The following is an 18165-nucleotide window of genomic DNA, read 5'->3' as shown; positions in this document are numbered from 1 at the left end:
TACCTGTCCCAATAACCACAGATCAATCCCATTAGTCCTTTGAATTTATTCACCTTAATGCTCTTCAAGGGACCCAACACCACCACCACCTTGATGTCAAACAGCCCTATTAGTAATACCCCACACTAATCTCACTATTCTGCATGTTCTTCTCCTTGGTGAATATCAATGCATAGTACTTGTCTAGCCCGGGCTAAGCGCAAATTTCCTTTATTTTTGAACCTCACATTTCAGTAGACTAGCTTGAACCTGGGCTAATAATCTTAAAGTCTTGCATTGAAAGGAGAAGGTGTTACAAAGCAGCAGTCTGATTGATCCTCAATGTATTATCCCTTGTAAACATCTGCTCAAAATAAGAGGTAGTCTCTGTGGAATGGGCTTTGGGAGGGCTTCACTGGACATAATTCTGAGTGTATATTGCACAGTCAGGAGGGGCTGCAAGGAGACGGGAAACGTCAGGAAAAGACTTGGCTTCAAGGTTCTTCTCTCATAGCATTGGTGTTTTTAGAATTGTCTCCCAAGCACTGTGCAAACTGGGGCATCAACTAATTGTGCCAAGTGGGACTCGTTGTTGGACCATTAGGGCAATACAGTGCTATGGGGAGCAGGCAGCAAAGTAGAGTCAAGGTCCTATTCACATCCACTGGCATATGCAGGCCCTTCTACCTGCAGTTGTGTTAGATGATCTATCTGAAGCTGCTGATAGATATCCACAAGAGTCAGACTGAACACTGAGCAGGATTACAAGATAAGTTTAGTTTAGAGATACAACATGGAAACAGGCCCTTTGGCCCACCAAGTCTCCACTGACCATCGATCACCCATTCACACTTGTTCTGTTATTCTCATCCACTCCCCATACATCAGGGGCAATTTACAGAGACCAATTAACCTATAAAGCAGCATGTCTTTCAGATGTGGGAAGAACGGAGCACCTGGAGGAGCTCACGTGGTCATAGAGTGGTGCACAATGAGAGTACCCCAAGTCAGGGTCGTTCCCGGATCTCTGGCACTGAGAGGCAGCCGCTCATCCAGCTGCACCAGCAAGGCAGAAGCCTATGTGACAAGCAAGGTGGTGAATGGTTACTGCAGGTAGGAGGGAAAGTAGAGTTGAGGTTACAATCAGATTAGCCAAGATTTTATTAAACAGAGAGCAGGCCTGAGGGCAGAGTGGCTTAATACCACACCCAATTCTTATTGTTCATATCCTAGGCCAACACTTGCTCAATAGAGAAGGAACAAAAATAAATAAATAGTGGTTCCAGGCCCTTCTACTGAAGCTGCAGAGAAATATCCCAGAGTTCTGGCCAATGTCCCTCTCCGAAGACAGACCAATAGCTGATTGTTTTTTAAAATTCATATAAAGGATGCAAGGATAATTGGCAAGTCTATCACTCATTGCTGTTTTATTAACGTTTGTGGGATTTTGTCAAACCATGGTCCCATTTCAAACAAATTGGTTGAATTTGAAACTCTGTAGGACATTGAGAAACATTACCCGAGGAACATGATATGGCAGTGTGCACATTCTGCCTTTTGTTGCACAAATTAGCTCTGGAACAATCCCTTGGTTCAAAGCTAGCTCTGTCACCTACAACATACCATCCCAGCAAGGACTGCACTCGGGGATAAACTGTACATTCACGGCAAGGAGAAGCATTGCTTACTTATGCTATCACCTGGCTTACAGCCGTTTCGAAAGTAGCACAAAAGCGCCTTATGTATCAAAATGACCGATAGGGTATCAGTGAAATTTCACAACGTACACAATCAGCAGTGAGGACAAGACTGACCTCAGGAATTCAAAACCTTCCATTAAAGTTAACTTAACGTAGCAAATATTTGTGGATGGGAATCATAGCCCGTCTGTTCACTATTTAATTAAGTGCAATTTATTCAGAAATCTGTAGTCCCTTTATAGTCACATATCCATATTACATGCACACTTCACTCAATAATAGCATCATATAATACTTGGGTAATTAAGTATGGACATATAGGTGAAATAAGGGCAGGAATAGCTACAAACCTTTTTTTATAGCTCACATGAATACATAAATAACAGACTAGATTGGTTGCTGGTAAATAATTTCACCCATTTTTTTTAATTTGTGCCGACATAAAATTTAATGCAGTCACTTTGCACAGAGCTGCATTATAAAACCCAATTGGCACATTTCAGTGGGGCAAAGGAGAAACAGTCAAAACTAACACAACAGGCTATGGCCCTGACCTTCCTGTTGAGAGGTGGTATTGGAATAGCCTAGGCGAGGAACAGCAAGGAGTGTTTTCGATGTACTGTTGCCTATGTGCCATTCAACTGGCCACTCGCTTCTTACTAGCGCAGTTAAACAGTGTGGTCATCATGGAATTGGGTGAAAGGGTTTGTTTCAATGCTTGAGACTTTGCACACAGAGCTTTCTATTTCAATCTATTGCATTTTATCAGCTTTCATAGAATGGACAGTGCCTGAAGACAGACATTCAGAATCTGAACAGCCGGATATCCATAATATTTAGGACAACATTCCCAATCTGTGGGTCAAGACATTATCAATCCCCTCATTCGGCCCATCACAATACAAGGCTATTGTGCAGTGAGGGGAAAACATCAAAAGGTTTGGAGGGAGAGGTGAATATTAACAAACAGTATCAAATGTCAGTATCCTCCACTCAGACTTTTAAATGAAACCAGGATTGCAATGTATTTATGCCCATCTCTTTTAATCACACCCATATACAATAACATACATTATCCTGCAGTCCAACTGACTAGCTCTTTCCTCATCTCAATAGTCCAAGCTCACTTTAAGCTTGCACCACCTTCTGGTTTACACAAACCAACACAGCCTTACAGCAGGTGGAGTTTTGTGGAGTTCCCAAATTCCAAGAGATTATCACATTTGAACTGAGCAGCAGGTGACAGGGTCATCATTCCCAGTACCTTGCATCGAAGCACAACATTTGCACTACACTGATGCAATCTCCTCCCAGCACAGTCCATGCAAACACTGGGTTATAGCTCATTCCATGGACCTCCAATTGAGTGCTGATATTTTAACCGTGCCTGCTGCCTCTACATCCACAATACAGCACTTTAACATGCTTTCAGCAAGGATCAGGGAACATGACGTGTGGACACCAGCATGCTGTCATACCCTTGATTTAGAGGACCAAAACAATCATGCAGGTCAAGTGTAAAAGTAACTAGATCAGATAGATTTATCGTGTAATCTTCAGGCTCTGCCCAGAAAATCAAGGACTCAGCTTTCCTAAAGTAGATTAACCTTCATTTTAGGATGTGGGAGAATCACACAAACTTGCAGTATTTGCTGTTCTATTACAGTTTGTCCTGGCATCTTAGCAAGAAAACAGATTAATCCTGCATCCAAAAGATACATCTATAGGTAAAGATCTTTGAAATGCTTTCCAGGACATTACAGGACAATACAGAACCCAATATGACAGCAAAGTTTTAGGCTTTCATTTCAGCTTGAAACTTTATTTCCAGAAACAATCCTCCTCCACACAAGCTTATGACAACTTATTGGTACATATGATTTGGTATTGCTACATGCCCAGGAGTTGAGCAGCCTAGGAGTGCCTGAGGAGCGACAGTCCTCAGATCAACCTCAGCCATGTGCTCTTAAGAAATTTCATAGCACGCACCATTTCTGCAAAACTTCTCAGCTGGAATAAACAGAAAATCACTTCAATTCTACATCACACTAGCATGGTGGTTTGTGAGTGGGGGAGATAGGGATGTTGTTGCAGAATATAACATCTCCCAGACCCAGCCAAGACTACCTCCACAAAACCTACAGAAGGACAAGAATTGGCAAGCACGTCCTTTATCCCATAAGTATCTATCTTTGGTTAAAGATTAACATTTAAATTCGAGCACTGCTATTTTCATATTCTATTGACTTGGGAGATGCTTATTTGGCCAACCAAACACAAAGAATCCCTGAAATACCCATCCAAAAAATGCAAATGTAAACTTTCAAAGTTGATTGTTTTGGCAGACAAAAATTAAATCAATTTAAACACTAGCCAATTCAAATGACCACCCAGAGAATAATAGAACAGGTTGCAATTTACACATCAACAGATGAAGCAAATCATTTCATCCAAGCAGCTTTCAGAATTTCCAGAGGATTTATATAAACAATTATGACAAAATTAAATTAAAATCAAAACTGTTAAAGCCCCCTTTCCTGGAGTTATCCAATGCCCGGTGAAGCATGAAGATAAAAGAGGTGGCCATAAACTTTAGACAAAATAAACAGTTAACTCACTATCTGCAAGTGAGCTGGGAGCAAGTGAATACTTTCAATGCCTGCAAGAAGCTGCAGTCTGTGCAAGCCAACACAAAATATTCTGTCCAGTGTTTACAGATAAACATCCAGCTGGAAAGAATGACAACTGCTGCAAAAGCAAACTAGACATGCATGTTGGACAAAAAAAAAAAAAAATCACCTTTCTCGATGTGACCGCATAAACATTCAATTTATTCTATACCAAAGGCTGAAGTTTCCCTTAACCTAACATATTAAACTAACACCAATCCCAGGAGTTTGAATTTATATTTATGATGTACCCTTTATCATGGTAAACTCATCCAAGAAGTCACAAGTGTGTTAAACAAAATTTGACATCAGATAAATGGGCATATTTGGTGGATTGACCAAAGCTTGATCAAAACAGTAGTTTTCAAGGAGCATCTTAAGAGAATTTGAAAGGTTAGGCAGCCAAAGGAACAGTTGCAGATAGAAGAGCAATTCCATTCTGGGACGATCAAGTAACTACAATCAAAAGACAAATACTGGTGGTTGTAGGACTGGAGAAAGTTGCAGGGACCATGTAGGCAAAAGATATAGGAAGAGTCCATGAAGGGACTTGGAAGAAGCTGTTGCTTAAACAGGAGCCAAAGTAGGCCTATAAGCATAGAGATACAGGACATTCAAGATACAATTAATAAACAGAAAATTACACCATAGACTGTAGATGTTGGTTTACACCAAAGATACACAAAATGGAGCAACTCAGCGGGACAGGCAGCATCTCTGGAAAGAATTGGGTCGTTTTGGGTCGAGACCCTTCTTCGGCGGTGCAGCATTTTGTGCAAATTACACTGTTTACTTGGGAATGAATAGGAAAACCAAGATTAAAAGTTGATATTTTGGTAATCCCCAGATGAGCAGGTCTAATTAAGAATAAACTAGCTATGGGATAGCATAGTAAGTCGAGTTGTTGCCTCACAGCACCAGTGACCTGTTTCAGTTGTAACGTTATGTGTTGTCCACTTGAAGCTTGCATGTTACCCCTGACACCATGTAACCTTCCTCTGATTTTCTCCCACATCTCAAATATGTATGGGTTGGTAGGTTAAATGGCCACTGTAAATTGCTCCTCTTGTTGGTGGGTAGTAGTTGAATCTCTGATTTGAGAGAATTTGGGGAGAATAAAAACAGTACTGATGTAGGATTAGTGTAAAAAAAATGGGCAGTTAATAGTCGGTGCAGACTTGGTGGGCAAACAGCCCGTTTGTGTTCTGTATGGCTATTACACTGAATTCTTCATATGGATGAGGTAGGAGTTACAGTAACAGTCAAACCATTTTATTTATTGTTATTTTGAACTAACACAAGAACGATTATGGCATCGTTAATTGACCAGAAGCATACAAAATGGAAGATTTCTGTGACATGCAATTCAAGTTTTATAATAGTTTATATTACACATTCCTTACCTCCATTATTCTTGATGGCAGCAATTCCACGGCAGAAGTCATCGAAGCCAATGACCCCAAGACCAGCAGGATCCAGGTACTTGGTCAACTCCTTTACCTGAGGAGAAAACAAAGTACCCCAAACATTAGCAGACCACAAAAGATGCTCAGTCTGTCCAGAGCTATATAAAACCAAAGCTGACAATAGCACATAGCATGTAAATCTGGGGCACCCAACACATAGGTAGTGAAAAGATAAACCAAATTGTACCATGGATCCTTTGAAAATCAGAGGACCTACAGGACAGAGGACCCTTTGGCCCACCATTGTCTCCGGGAAAAAGCAGATATGATCAGACATTTACTCACACCATTGTGGTTTCACCATTGGAGTTCATCGCAGAGTGTCATTACATTGACAAGCACTTGTACAGGATCTGCTAGGAAATGTCCAATTTCCCAAGAAATTGACACCGGCAATATTAGTCTGAACTAATTCACATTTCTACTGCTCTATAAGCAATACAATTTGACAGCAAGTTCCTACGAAACAACCCATATAACCTGACTTAAAGACACATGACATCCAACACCTGCGGGCAACATCATGCAGTCCAAGGGAATCTCATTAATATACAACTTTTCAGCTTGGGGAATGAAAGGAAGCCACCCATCTCCTTCAGGGAGGTCTGTATAGGCTACAGAGATCAGATACAAAATCTAGCAACTTATTCTCATACATTGCCAATTGTGGCCTGTTAAATAACAAGCTGCAACCCACAGGGGGAGAAACACCTTCTTGCAGGTGATCTATACTCAAATCTAGCAAGGCATTCCAATATTTTGATGCTGAAAAACAAGAATTGTAGTCAAATTGGGATATCTTTATTTTACAGTTGCAGGTGCTGCAGATCTGAAATTCAGTCAGGATACTGGACATACTGAGATCAGGCTGCGTGTGTGATGGAAACAGTTGGTGCAATAGTTGCAGAGATGGTAGGTGAATAACTTGGTAAATAAAATGTAGGCTCAAAGCCATCCAGAAAAGGGCACACCACTATGGAGTGGACTAAGCGGAAAGGCCATGCCACACGTACTGGGCCCGACATCAGGACTCAAGCTCTGCTCAATGCAATATTACATAAATTTGAAATAAACAGAAATCAATGGAAAGTTCCAGATCAAGTACTGAGGGAAACAGAAGTTTCAAATTGATAACTTTTCCTAGGTGGCATGTTCACAGAACAGCACGTATGGCTGTTATTTAGGCACCATCAAGACATATAATCTTAACGCATGATCTCCGATCCATGCACAGATGTGCATCAAATGTAAACTACTGAAAGTGATAAATATCAGTGCTATACGCAAGCAAAAAAAAAAAAAGTTCTTTTGGGGAAAATACAATTTCAAAAATCGGCAGGTCATCACACAACCATAACAGCAAGCAGCTATCATGGTGGCTAGCTCTCATCTCATTCCTATCCATGTCCTCCAGAAATGCTACTTGACAGAGTTACTCCAGGACCACATTCTACAATCTCACACCCCAGCTTTACTTTCTCTCCAGCGCAAGATCTCAAACATCCTCTTTTATCCAGAGCTCTCAAACTCATTCTGTCAAACCACCATAAAGAAAATCCTGATCCAAAACAGGCCACTGAGAGATGGGCAAGATGAGCAGAGCACTGGTTGATAGAAACAAAGGGACATTGTGTGACCTTTGCAGCTACCAAAACCTCCAAGGCCAATACCTGAAAAGAGAAAATACATTTATGCAAAGGTAATGAAGAAGAGTTTCAAAGTCTACAGAGAGATTTATGCCAGTTGGAAGAGTGGGCTGAAAGATGGCAGATGGAGTTTAATGCTGATAAGTGTGAGGTGCTACATCTTGGCAGGACAAATCAAAATAGGACGTACATGGTAAATGGTAGGGAATTGAAGAATGTAGGTGAACAGAGGGATCTGGGAATAACTGTGCACAGTTCCATGAAAGTGGAATCTCATGTAGATAGGGTGGTAAAGAAAGCTTTTGGTGTGCTGGCCTTTATAAATCAGAGCATTGAGTATAGAAGTTGGGATGTAATGTTAAAATTGTACAAGGCATTGGTGAGGCCAATTCTGGAGTATGGTGTACAATTTTGGTCGCCTAATTATAGGAAGGATGTCAACAAAATAGAGAGAGTACAGAGGAGATTTACTAGAATGTTGCCTGGGTTTCAGCAACTAAGTTACAGAGAAAGGTTGAACAAGTTAGGGCTTTATTCTTTGGAGCGCAGAAGGTTAAGGGGGGACTTGATAGAGGTTTTTAAAATGATGAGAGGGATAGACAGAGTTGACGTGGAAAAGCTTTTCCCACTGAGAGTAGGGAAGATTCAAACAAGGGGACATGACTTGAGAATTAAGGGACTGAAGTTTAGGGGTAACATGAGGGGGAACTTCTTTACTCAGAGAGTGGTAGCTGTGTGGAATGAGCTTCCAGTGAAGGTGGTGGAGGCAGGTTCGTTTTTATCATTTAAAAATAAATTGGATAGTTATATGGATGGGAAAGGAATGGAGGGTTATGGTCTGAGCGCAGGTATATGGGACTAGGGGTGATTATGTGTTCGGCACGGACTAGAGGGGTCGAGATGGCCTGTTTCCGTGCTGTAATTGTTATATGGTTATATGGTTATATTAATACCCAAATAGAATTAAAAAAGCACTCCTGTGTTTAGGTTTTCAAAAGTCAAGAGATAAAAGAATCACCAAGGGATAACTCAACCACAACCCTGTCATTCAATACGAAAGGGACAATAAATCACTAAGATTTATATCAACCATAGTAGTTTCAGTGCAACATCAAAGCACACGGTGTCTCCGATATACAATATGAAAAACTTTCCAAAAGAACAATTGCACAGTCAGGGCATTACAACGAAATATTGAGACATTCAGGGTATAAGACATTGTGAGAAAACATGGAACACCCGGTCCTAAGGAAAATGAATGATTTAATTCAAGTACACGCAACTTTTGATTAGAGAGTTCTGGACAGGGGACATACGACAAGAATTAATTTTAGCGCAGAAAGTCTAGAAATTAAGGGCGTACTACCAAGATACTGCGCAGGCCACTTCCGATAGAGAAAGGCAGAAATTCATTCTTTTTCCCCCCAGAAAAGACTGAGCATTTACTCTGCATTGGCCAGGGTATTAGGAAGCATAGTCCCAGCTATTGTGGCCAGCTATTTATTTAGAACTTCTCATGGTACAGGCTGCGAGAGTAGTAGATGGTGAGTTACTAAATATGTGCAAAGCAGAGACTTCTCTATCTCACCCCCCCCCCATGAAGGCAGAGGAAGTTAGATCAACTTGACATCATATTCGGCACGGACATTGAGCCCAACATCTGTTCCTGTGTTGTACTGTTCCATACTCTATTGAATGGTGGATCAGGCCACAGGATTGATACGATCTTTTCTTGTTCTTACGCTTTTATTATGTTACTAGACCAAGGGCAGACCCGTTGGGTCTGCTCCCCCAACGCAGCCGTTCCCTACCCGTAGCCCCCACGGGAGACGTGGTCCTCCAACTCAAGCGGCTCAGGAATGAGCAGTGCAGCTGGTTTTAAATGGCGTCTTTGAGGCGAGATTCGGGCGCCAGCAGCCGTTATGGTCGCTGGCCAGCAGGAGGCGACAAAATGAGTGAGTGGGGGCGGGGGGAGAGAAGGATATAATGAAAAATGTGGACATAAACATAACGAAATCTAATGAGGAATAGAGAGTTGGAATGAAAAGTGAAATGTCTACCGAAATGGCTGCTTCTATGGGTGAGAAGCCAGTTTATTTTTGAAATATTGGGGGGTGGGGGGGGGGGGGGGGGAAGGAGAAGGATTTGATTAAAAAGGTGTACTTAAACACGACGAAATGTAATGAGCGGATACTTAGAAAGAAAAGTGAAATCTCTACCGAAATGGAAAATATCTCGGCGATTGTGCGTCTGGATTCGGCGTGGCAAGGAATCAAAGGAAGAAATGCAGCCGGCATCCGTACATGTAAATGGATCCATTCCGATTGGACATCTGCGAGCATCGGCCATTCCGATTGGACATCTGCGAGTATTGGGCATTGTGACATCACACGATGGAACGAATCGAAAGGCAGAAAGGCAGCCGGACGGCAGGCGGCAGCCACAGAGTTTTATATAATAATAGATAGATTGATAGATGTTTTTGTTTTTAGCTCAAAAATCTGTGGTAGTAAAATTGAGGGACTGATCAGATGGTGTTTCAACAAAGCAGCTTCTTGCTCACAAACCAAACCATTCAATCTTCAGTGCACTCCCAAGGAAAGTAAATCCTTTCAGAAATGATACCAAAACATCAAGTACTCCAGGTGTGGACTCACCAATTGCCTGTATATTTGCAGGAGGACTGATTTGTGGTAAAACATTACAATAACCTTAATTACTTGTTATACATGCATCCTGTTTTTCTTGTACATCCGGCTGTCTCCAATAACCAATATTCAAGTCTCACACTGTTCAAATAATGCCCTCTTCTATTCTTTCTGCCAAAATAAATCTTCTCATATCCCCTCATTATATTCTACTGCCACAATAGTACTTTTAAACATTCACCCCATCCTCCAAATACAACTCCCAAGTAAAAATTGCAAGGAACTTATGATATCAATAATGAAAATTGCTTCCTGCTGGTTCATTTTTTCTCTTTAACCTTCCTTTGTTTCACCACTAATTTGTTTATCCTGAACTCAATTTTACTCCACTAAAGATAATCTTACTTTCCACTAGTCTTAATGTTAGCAATTACTTTAAATGCTTCTTTTACTTGTTACTTTATTTCCTTTTATATTCAATTGCCTTTTCACTAAACAGCTGACTTCACATTGCCTTCCACCTTTTTTTATTTTAATTACGTTCTTTTGCATTGCTTTACCCTTGACCCATCTTCAACTGTTCCATTTATTCAGTTTTTACACCTCTCATATCACTAGGAGGACATAATCAAGACTGGTAGAATATTTATAACAAAAGCAATTATTTAATCTTAGTATTTGTTAGGATGAAGAACAGAGGCTCGACAAACTCGTATTGTTTATGTGGAGCTGAGGTTGAGAGGAGCATATATAATTAGCTAGGGTAAACAGTCAGAACCTTTTTCCCCCAAGGGTCTGACTTTTCCTACTGTTGCTATTACATTTCTATAATTTGAACATCACAAGGTCTCCCAATGATAGCATAATTGGCATATCATTGCTTCAGTAGTCTTACAATCCAATTATACCAATCTACCTTATTTCTGTGCTGTCTCTACATAACCATATCCTCTGAAATCAGGTAGATTCTTTGCCGAGGATATACAGCTGTGGCTCCAACATGGACACCACATTAGCACTTTGCATTTGATATTTTCATAATAATTGAGGCTATTCTGTAGCTAGCTCTAAGAACATTCCTATTACACGCCTGTCAGCTCCACTGCCATCTACCACCCATGCACCTTCAGAACGTGGGAGAAATCAAAGCCGCACAGTCACATGAAGAACATGCAAACTCCACACAGATCGCACTGGGCAAGAGTCATGTCTGGGTTGCTGGCGCCACAAATCAACAGTATACTATTACTGTGGAACTGTGTTACTCCGGTCCGTCCTTGCTAAATTTTTCCTCCCAATAAAATTGGGGGAAAAAGTCTATGGCCTAGATACAGACTTGAATTGTCACTTCCATTCTCTATCTATTATTGGAAAAAACAATTTGAATGTGTAGTAAACAATTTATTGTTTGGAAAGGTTCAGTCCACATGCATATTTAGGTTTACCATTGCCACATGCAGCGAGGTACAGTGAAAAGCTGTGTTTTGCTTGCTATCCAATCAAATCGAACAATACTATGCATACAATCAGGCCAAACTCAAGTACAATAGGTAGAGCAAAGGAAAAGATAGAGTGCAGGACAAGTTCTCAGCATTGTAACGTGTTAGTTCCAGAGACAATTCTCAGCATTGTTGCACACCAGTTCCATGACACCATGCAAAACTGTGTTTTTTTTGCCCATGTGGTTCCAAATATCATGCCCAGAAGACCAGAAGATTAGCAATTCTAAATTTGTCCTTGGCGTCACTGAATCATAGTTTCCACTGACAGAACTCACTGCTACTAAATGCAGCAAAAAGCACTAAAAACTGGAAAGAATCCAAGCCACGTGGAAAAATGCAAAACCAGAGTTATAAGCAGGTATGGTGGTGGGAGGATGCCTCGTTTCCTGGAGTCCGTGCAACCACACTTTGGGCGAGGTCTCTGCTGCCTGCTTTCTACATTTAGAAGTAGAACTCTCCTTTTCATGCTACAGCTCTCAGATCCCCTTCACATAAAAGACTAACTATATGAACCAACCGAAAAGAAATGTAGCAAAAGCCAGCAGCCTTTAAAAACAGCTGAGTATACAATAACAGACATTTCTGCAGTGCTCATTATGCATGAATGGATATTAAAATGCTTTAGTGGGCATTAAGCCAAGGGGGTAGCAGAATGGAGAAATGTTAATGTTTTAAATCGGTATTTTTTTTAAGGCGGGGAGGAAAGCAGCAGACCACAGGTGCAGAAGGAAAAATGTTCCAACTAGGAGGATAAAGGATTGGAGAAGAGGGGCAAGTGGCTTGATGTAATGGCTGCCAACATTCCCCCAAACAGAAAATGAGAGCTGGGAGGTTCAGAGACAGAGCCGATAGCTACTGTGCCTTGAAATGGATCCTGGGATATTAATACTGAAACAAGTATCAACAAAACTAACACTGGGTTTGGAGTATCTAGAAGAGTTTGTGCTGCTGCGCCTCAGATCCAGGGACGTGGCTTCATCATGCTCTTGGGTACTACCTGCACAGAGTTTACATGTTCCATTTGTGACTTTGTGGGGTTTTATCCCCACATCCCAAAGATGTGCTGGTATGATTAGCTACTACAACCTACACCAAGGGGGAATTTAATGGTAAAAATGATTAAGGAGTAGAAGGGCAAGTGTGAGAGAACAAGTTGCAGAAATGCAAAGGAGGAGAAAATTAGAGTACTGTGATTGGTGCCATGTGCATTCATGGGGCAAATTGGTGCTTCCTAGATTGATGCAGCACAGAAACTGGCCCTTTCGCCCAACTCACACATGCTGGCCAAGAGGTCCCATTAAACAGTTGCACGCCTGCATTTTGCCCATATCCCTCTAAACCTTTCCTTGAATATTGTTACTGTAGCTGCCTCAACCACTTCATCTGGCAGCTTGCTCCATGCACCCACCACCAAAGTGGAAAAAGCAACCCCTCGGGTTTGTATGTGCTTGTATTGTATCTTTCCCCCCCCCCCCCCGCATTAAACCTCTGACCCCTAGTTCTTGATTACCCAACCTCAGGAAAGACTGTACATTCACCCTACGCCTCTCATGGTTTCACGCATCTCTATAAAATCATATCTAAGCCTATGCTCCAAGGAATAATACCTAGCCGTCCCAACCTCTTGCTTTAATCAGTTCTTCAGGTCCTAGCAACAACCTCTGAATCTTTCAAACAATCTTTCCAGGTTAGTGGCACATTTCCGATAGCAGGACGACCAAAACGGAACACAATACTCAGTGCATTCTCAGTGAGATCTTATTTAAATTGAACACAAGTCCCAATTTCTAAACAACGCTTTTACTGGAAGGTCAGAATGCCAAAAACCTTTTCCACCACCCTGTTTACCTGTGACGCCACATATTCTTTGTATCTGTGCCCTGCTGCAAAAATCCGACCCTTGTTTGACTTCCCAAAATGAAACGGTTCGCATTTATTCAAATTAAACTTAATTTGGCACTCCTCAGCCCTCTTACCCAGCTAATCAACATTATGCTGCTGTAATTTTAAAACTTTTTACCATCTATGATGTCACCTATTATAGTGTAATTTGCAAACTATCAACCTTGTACATTCTCATCCAAATCATTGATACAAATGACAAAAATCAATGGGACCAACATAGAGCCCTGTCACACACTAGTCACGGATACCGTCAGGGAATGTTGCCAACTGGTCCAGTCCAGACTGCAGGACCACGTGCTGAGGGACTCGCTGAAGCTTGGCGCAGCCAACAACAGGGCTCTGTGGGGGACGACCACAGTGTATGGTCCTCCCGCTATGGGAAATTGAGGAGTAGATTCTGGTTTAGACACCCCTCAAACAAGGGAAGGGATATCACCCCAGGGGGCGACATGAGTGGCAAGGGTGCTTGGTTTAAGGATAGCTTGCGAACATTACCACATACGACACTATGGAATGAACAGATGCTGGGAATGTCGGAATAGTTAATGCACTGTTGTTGTTTTGTGTATATATTTTAGAGAGTCATAGAGTGATACAGTGGAAACAGGTCCTTTTGCCCAACTTGCCCATACCGGCCAACATGTCCCAGCTACACAAGTCCCAACTTCCTGCATTTTGTCCATATCCCCTCCAACCTGTCCTATCCATGTACCTGTAACTGTTTAAATGTTGGGATAGTCCCTGCCTCAATTGCCTAATCTTTTCTAGCATTCCTGGATATATCTGATCAGGGCACAGAGATTTATCTACTTTAATGTTTTTAAATGAATGGTTCTGGTATGAAGCTTGGTATCTGGTATGAAAAGATATGAAGGGAGAGGCAAGGGTATCCAAGACGAAGACAAATCTGAAGCCAAGGAGGAGGTGCTTGCTATGAAGACAAAGAAAGTGGGAAAGTTGAGGGGTACAATGAGGGATATACAAAGGCACCGAGAGCGAGAGGCTGAGTGTGAGGTGAGCGGCAGTGGATGTGCAATTAGTAAATTTTTGTGGATCCTACCTAGTCCCTTTTTATTTCCTTTACCTTGTATCTGTACATTTTGAACAGCTTGATTGTAATCATGTATAGTCTTTTCGCTGACTGGATAGCACACAACAAAAAAGAGCTTTACACTGCATCTTGGTACACGTGATAAACTAAACTAGTCTTAACTTGTACGTGCATCACTTAAACCACAAAACTACCAGAAACTAAAGGGTTAATGCAAGAACCTCATAGAAACCTATTTATTCACTGACCTCTTCATTATGGTTAGGTTGACAATTATGTAATAAAACCCTGGCACACAACAAATGCTGGTTATACCGTTCATCAGAAACACCCATTGAGAACACAATAACCACCTAACAAAGCAGCCAACAATTTAACCTAGTTTTCCCCCACCCTACACTTAATTCAGCTGCAGCTTCTGGAATGTGCCAAGCCAGACACTCGATGGGGAAAAATGCAGAATGTATGGTTGGTAAATGCACTGTACTTCTTAAACTTCTGTATTTAAATCAATTTGCTTGTTATTTGTCGCAATAAAAATAATATTCAGCAGAGATTCTGCTGTCAAAGCCTGCCTCATGTATGTCCACCACAACCTCACGATCCATAAAACTCTGGCAGAACAATTATTGGAAGCTCTTAAACATAATGAAATGTAGTTTTACAAATGATTGGCTCAAACTTGCTTCCTCTCCAATGACAATTTATTCTCCAAATTTGGTGCAAAATTACTTTAATTAGAAGGGCACTATTTCAAGAGGGACTTAATTACCCTATAATTTACACTTGAGGGAAGAGTATTTCAAAAGGCAGTTCAACTTACAAAACAGTTTATCACTACAGCAATCCTGACCTCACTTGATGAGAGATATTCCCTTTGTCTTTTTGATTCCACCCCTCTGTTTTCCCAATTCCGAAAGAGGGTCTTTCATGTGAAACACTACTGTTTCTCCTTCCACACATACTGCGAAAAAGAGTTTCAGGCATAGTCTAAAAAATTTTTGGAATGTCACCTGGATTGTTGAAACCACAAAACAGCAGAGAGCAGGTAAGTGGCCAATACAATACCAGACCAATAAATACATTGAAAGGAATTGCATTGGAGGGGGGGGGGGGGGGGAAGATGCTGGAAAACCAGTCTTGAGATTGAAATCCAAGGTGAGCAACTCATTTTCACAAAACATGACCAAATCCCAAAAGAATCACTCCATGTGATGAGGAAGAATAGCAAAAAGATAACAAAATTTAAAGATGAAAAACAGGCAAATAATTTACGGATTGGTTACAGACTCGAAACATTGCCTACCCACATCCTCCAGAGATGCTGCCTGACCCTCTGAGTTATTCCTGCACTTGCTGTCTACCCAATAATTTATCTTGTATTAAGAATCGGGCAATCAGAAAAGTGGAACATCCGTCAAAAAGGAAATCAGAATGAGAAGGAAACAGTCACACTTCATGTCAGTTATGGATAGATATGTTTACCCAATTTGTAACTGAATAATTATTGACGGGTGAAAGATCAGCAATCTGAAACACTAACAGACACAAGGCCTCTTCCTCCACAAGGCATGACCTTCAGCAACTTCAACTTAAAGTTCATTTTAATTGAATTGGCTACATCAGTAGAGAACACAGCAGTCAGAAGCTGCTCCTTCACCAATATTTCCCCAAATATCTGAAAAAGCCACCCAATTCTTGAAGTAGAGCATTCCATTTGAATAACACTGTCCAACATACTATACAAAGCTGCTATTCAAGAGACATGCCAATGTCTTTACTTGGATCAACATGGAGTTTAAATCCAAGGTGTCCTCACCTTTCACCCCACTAGCCGTCACATACAACAAATAATCCTCCGTCATTTTCGCCACCTCCAAAGTGACCCCACCACTCGCCAAATCTTCCCATCTCCCCCACCCCCACCCCGTCTGCTTTCCGCAAAGACAGGCGCTCCCTCTGTACCTCCCTGGTCAATACATCCCTTCCCTCCCGCACCATCTCCTCCCCGGGCACTTTCCCTTGCAACTGCAAGAGATGCTTTACCTCCCCCCTCGACTCCATTCAAGGACCCAAGCAGTCGTTCCAGGTGCGACAGAGGTTCACCTGCACCTCCTCCAACCTCACCTATTGCATCCGCTGCTCTAGATGTCAGCTGATCTACATCGATGAGACCAAGCGTAGGCTTGGCGATCGTTTCGCCGAACACCTCTGCTCGGTCCACATTAACCAACCTGATCTCCCGGTGGCTCAGTACTTCAACTCCCCCTCCCATTCCGAATCCGATCTCTGCCCTGGGCCTCCTCCATGGCCAGAGTGAGCACCACCGGAAATTGGAGGAGCAGCACCTCATATTTCGGTTAGGGTGCAGACTTGGACAGTCTGCACCCTAGCGGTGTAAACATTGAATTCTCCAATTTCCGGTAGCCCTTGCTGTCTCCTCCCATTCTCAGCTCTCCCTCAGCCCTCGGGCTCCTCCTGTTCCTTTCTTCTCCCTCCCCCCCCCCCCCCCCCCACATCAGTCTGAAGAAGGGTTTCTGCCCAAAACGCTGCCCATTTCCTTCGTTCCATAGATGCTGCTGCACCCGCTGAGTTTCTCCAGCACTTCGATTTTCCAGCATCTGCAGTTCCTTCTTAAACAACATGGAGTTTAAAAATACAGTGTGAAATAACACAAACTTGGTAAACTATACAGGACTGGGGGGGGGGGGGGGGGGGGGGGGGGGGGGGACGGGGGGGGGACAGTGCCATTTCATGGGAGGGCTTTGTATCCTCATTCAGTAGCATCTGAAGCAGACAAACATAATACGGAAAAAATACGGAATCTAATCTCAAACTTCAAATGTATTCTCAAAGAAACACAGGCTAACTATTACAATCTGTGCTACCACATCAGACAATGCCCCTCTTAGTATCTCATGTCCAAGGGCCTTAAAAAGTGTAAAATTCAAAGACATTATACAAATGAAGTGTTTCTTTACCAGGTCAGACATCCCAGAAGTCACATTTCCTAACAGACTAGAGCTTTTGATACAAGTATCATTGACATTTCTCATTCACATCTTTGCAAACTACACAGATTTGAGGTCTCAATACACATTTAGTTTAGTTGAGACAGTGTGGAAACAGGCCCTTCGGCCCAGACCTTTTCCTGAATCTACATTCAAATATTTTTATTTCCTGTTATTCTCAAACGCATTTTCAAATGAAGTACTCCAAGTGATAGACAAGTTATCAAGTGAAAACGCATGGGACACAGCCACAAATCTCAACATACTGCAATTGCATATACAATATACAAGAACACTCACACTGCAAACAATCAATCACAATACAAAATATGGAACCTGCCACCCCAATCTCAGACTGGTACTCTCAGCCAGAATGCTGCGCACGCTCACCCGTCCTGTGTTCCCCTTGCATCAGACGCAGGAACTCCACCAGCATCAGGTTTATTTGCTATTGTAGAAGCCCCATGCATGTGACAATGTAGATGCATCGTCCCATCAAGTACACTGCCCAGGGCTACTTTCAGTGCTCCCAGATTCAGATCCCAACTCACAATACAGAAGCATAACCAAACGCAACTAATCTCCAAA

The 18165-nt window shown here is 42.0% G+C and overlaps 1 protein-coding gene across 3 annotated transcripts in view; it reads right to left on the bottom strand.

Annotated features, from left to right (window-relative positions):
• The window catches only part of rab11fip3 (RAB11 family interacting protein 3), a 79225-nt gene that overhangs the window by 48424 nt on the left and 12636 nt on the right, over positions 1 to 18165 (bottom strand). For all 3 annotated transcript variants that reach the window (XM_033040698.1, XM_033040699.1, XM_033040697.1), the window contains exon 2: positions 5752 to 5848. In XM_033040698.1, the coding sequence (XP_032896589.1) occupies positions 5752 to 5848 (97 nt within the window). The remainder of the gene's footprint in view (positions 1 to 5751; positions 5849 to 18165) is intronic.

Source organism: Amblyraja radiata, chromosome 22, assembly GCF_010909765.2.
Source record: "Amblyraja radiata isolate CabotCenter1 chromosome 22, sAmbRad1.1.pri, whole genome shotgun sequence".
In the NCBI taxonomy this organism is placed as follows: Eukaryota; Metazoa; Chordata; class Chondrichthyes; order Rajiformes; family Rajidae; genus Amblyraja; species Amblyraja radiata.
This window is presented reverse-complemented; position numbering and strand designations above follow the sequence as displayed.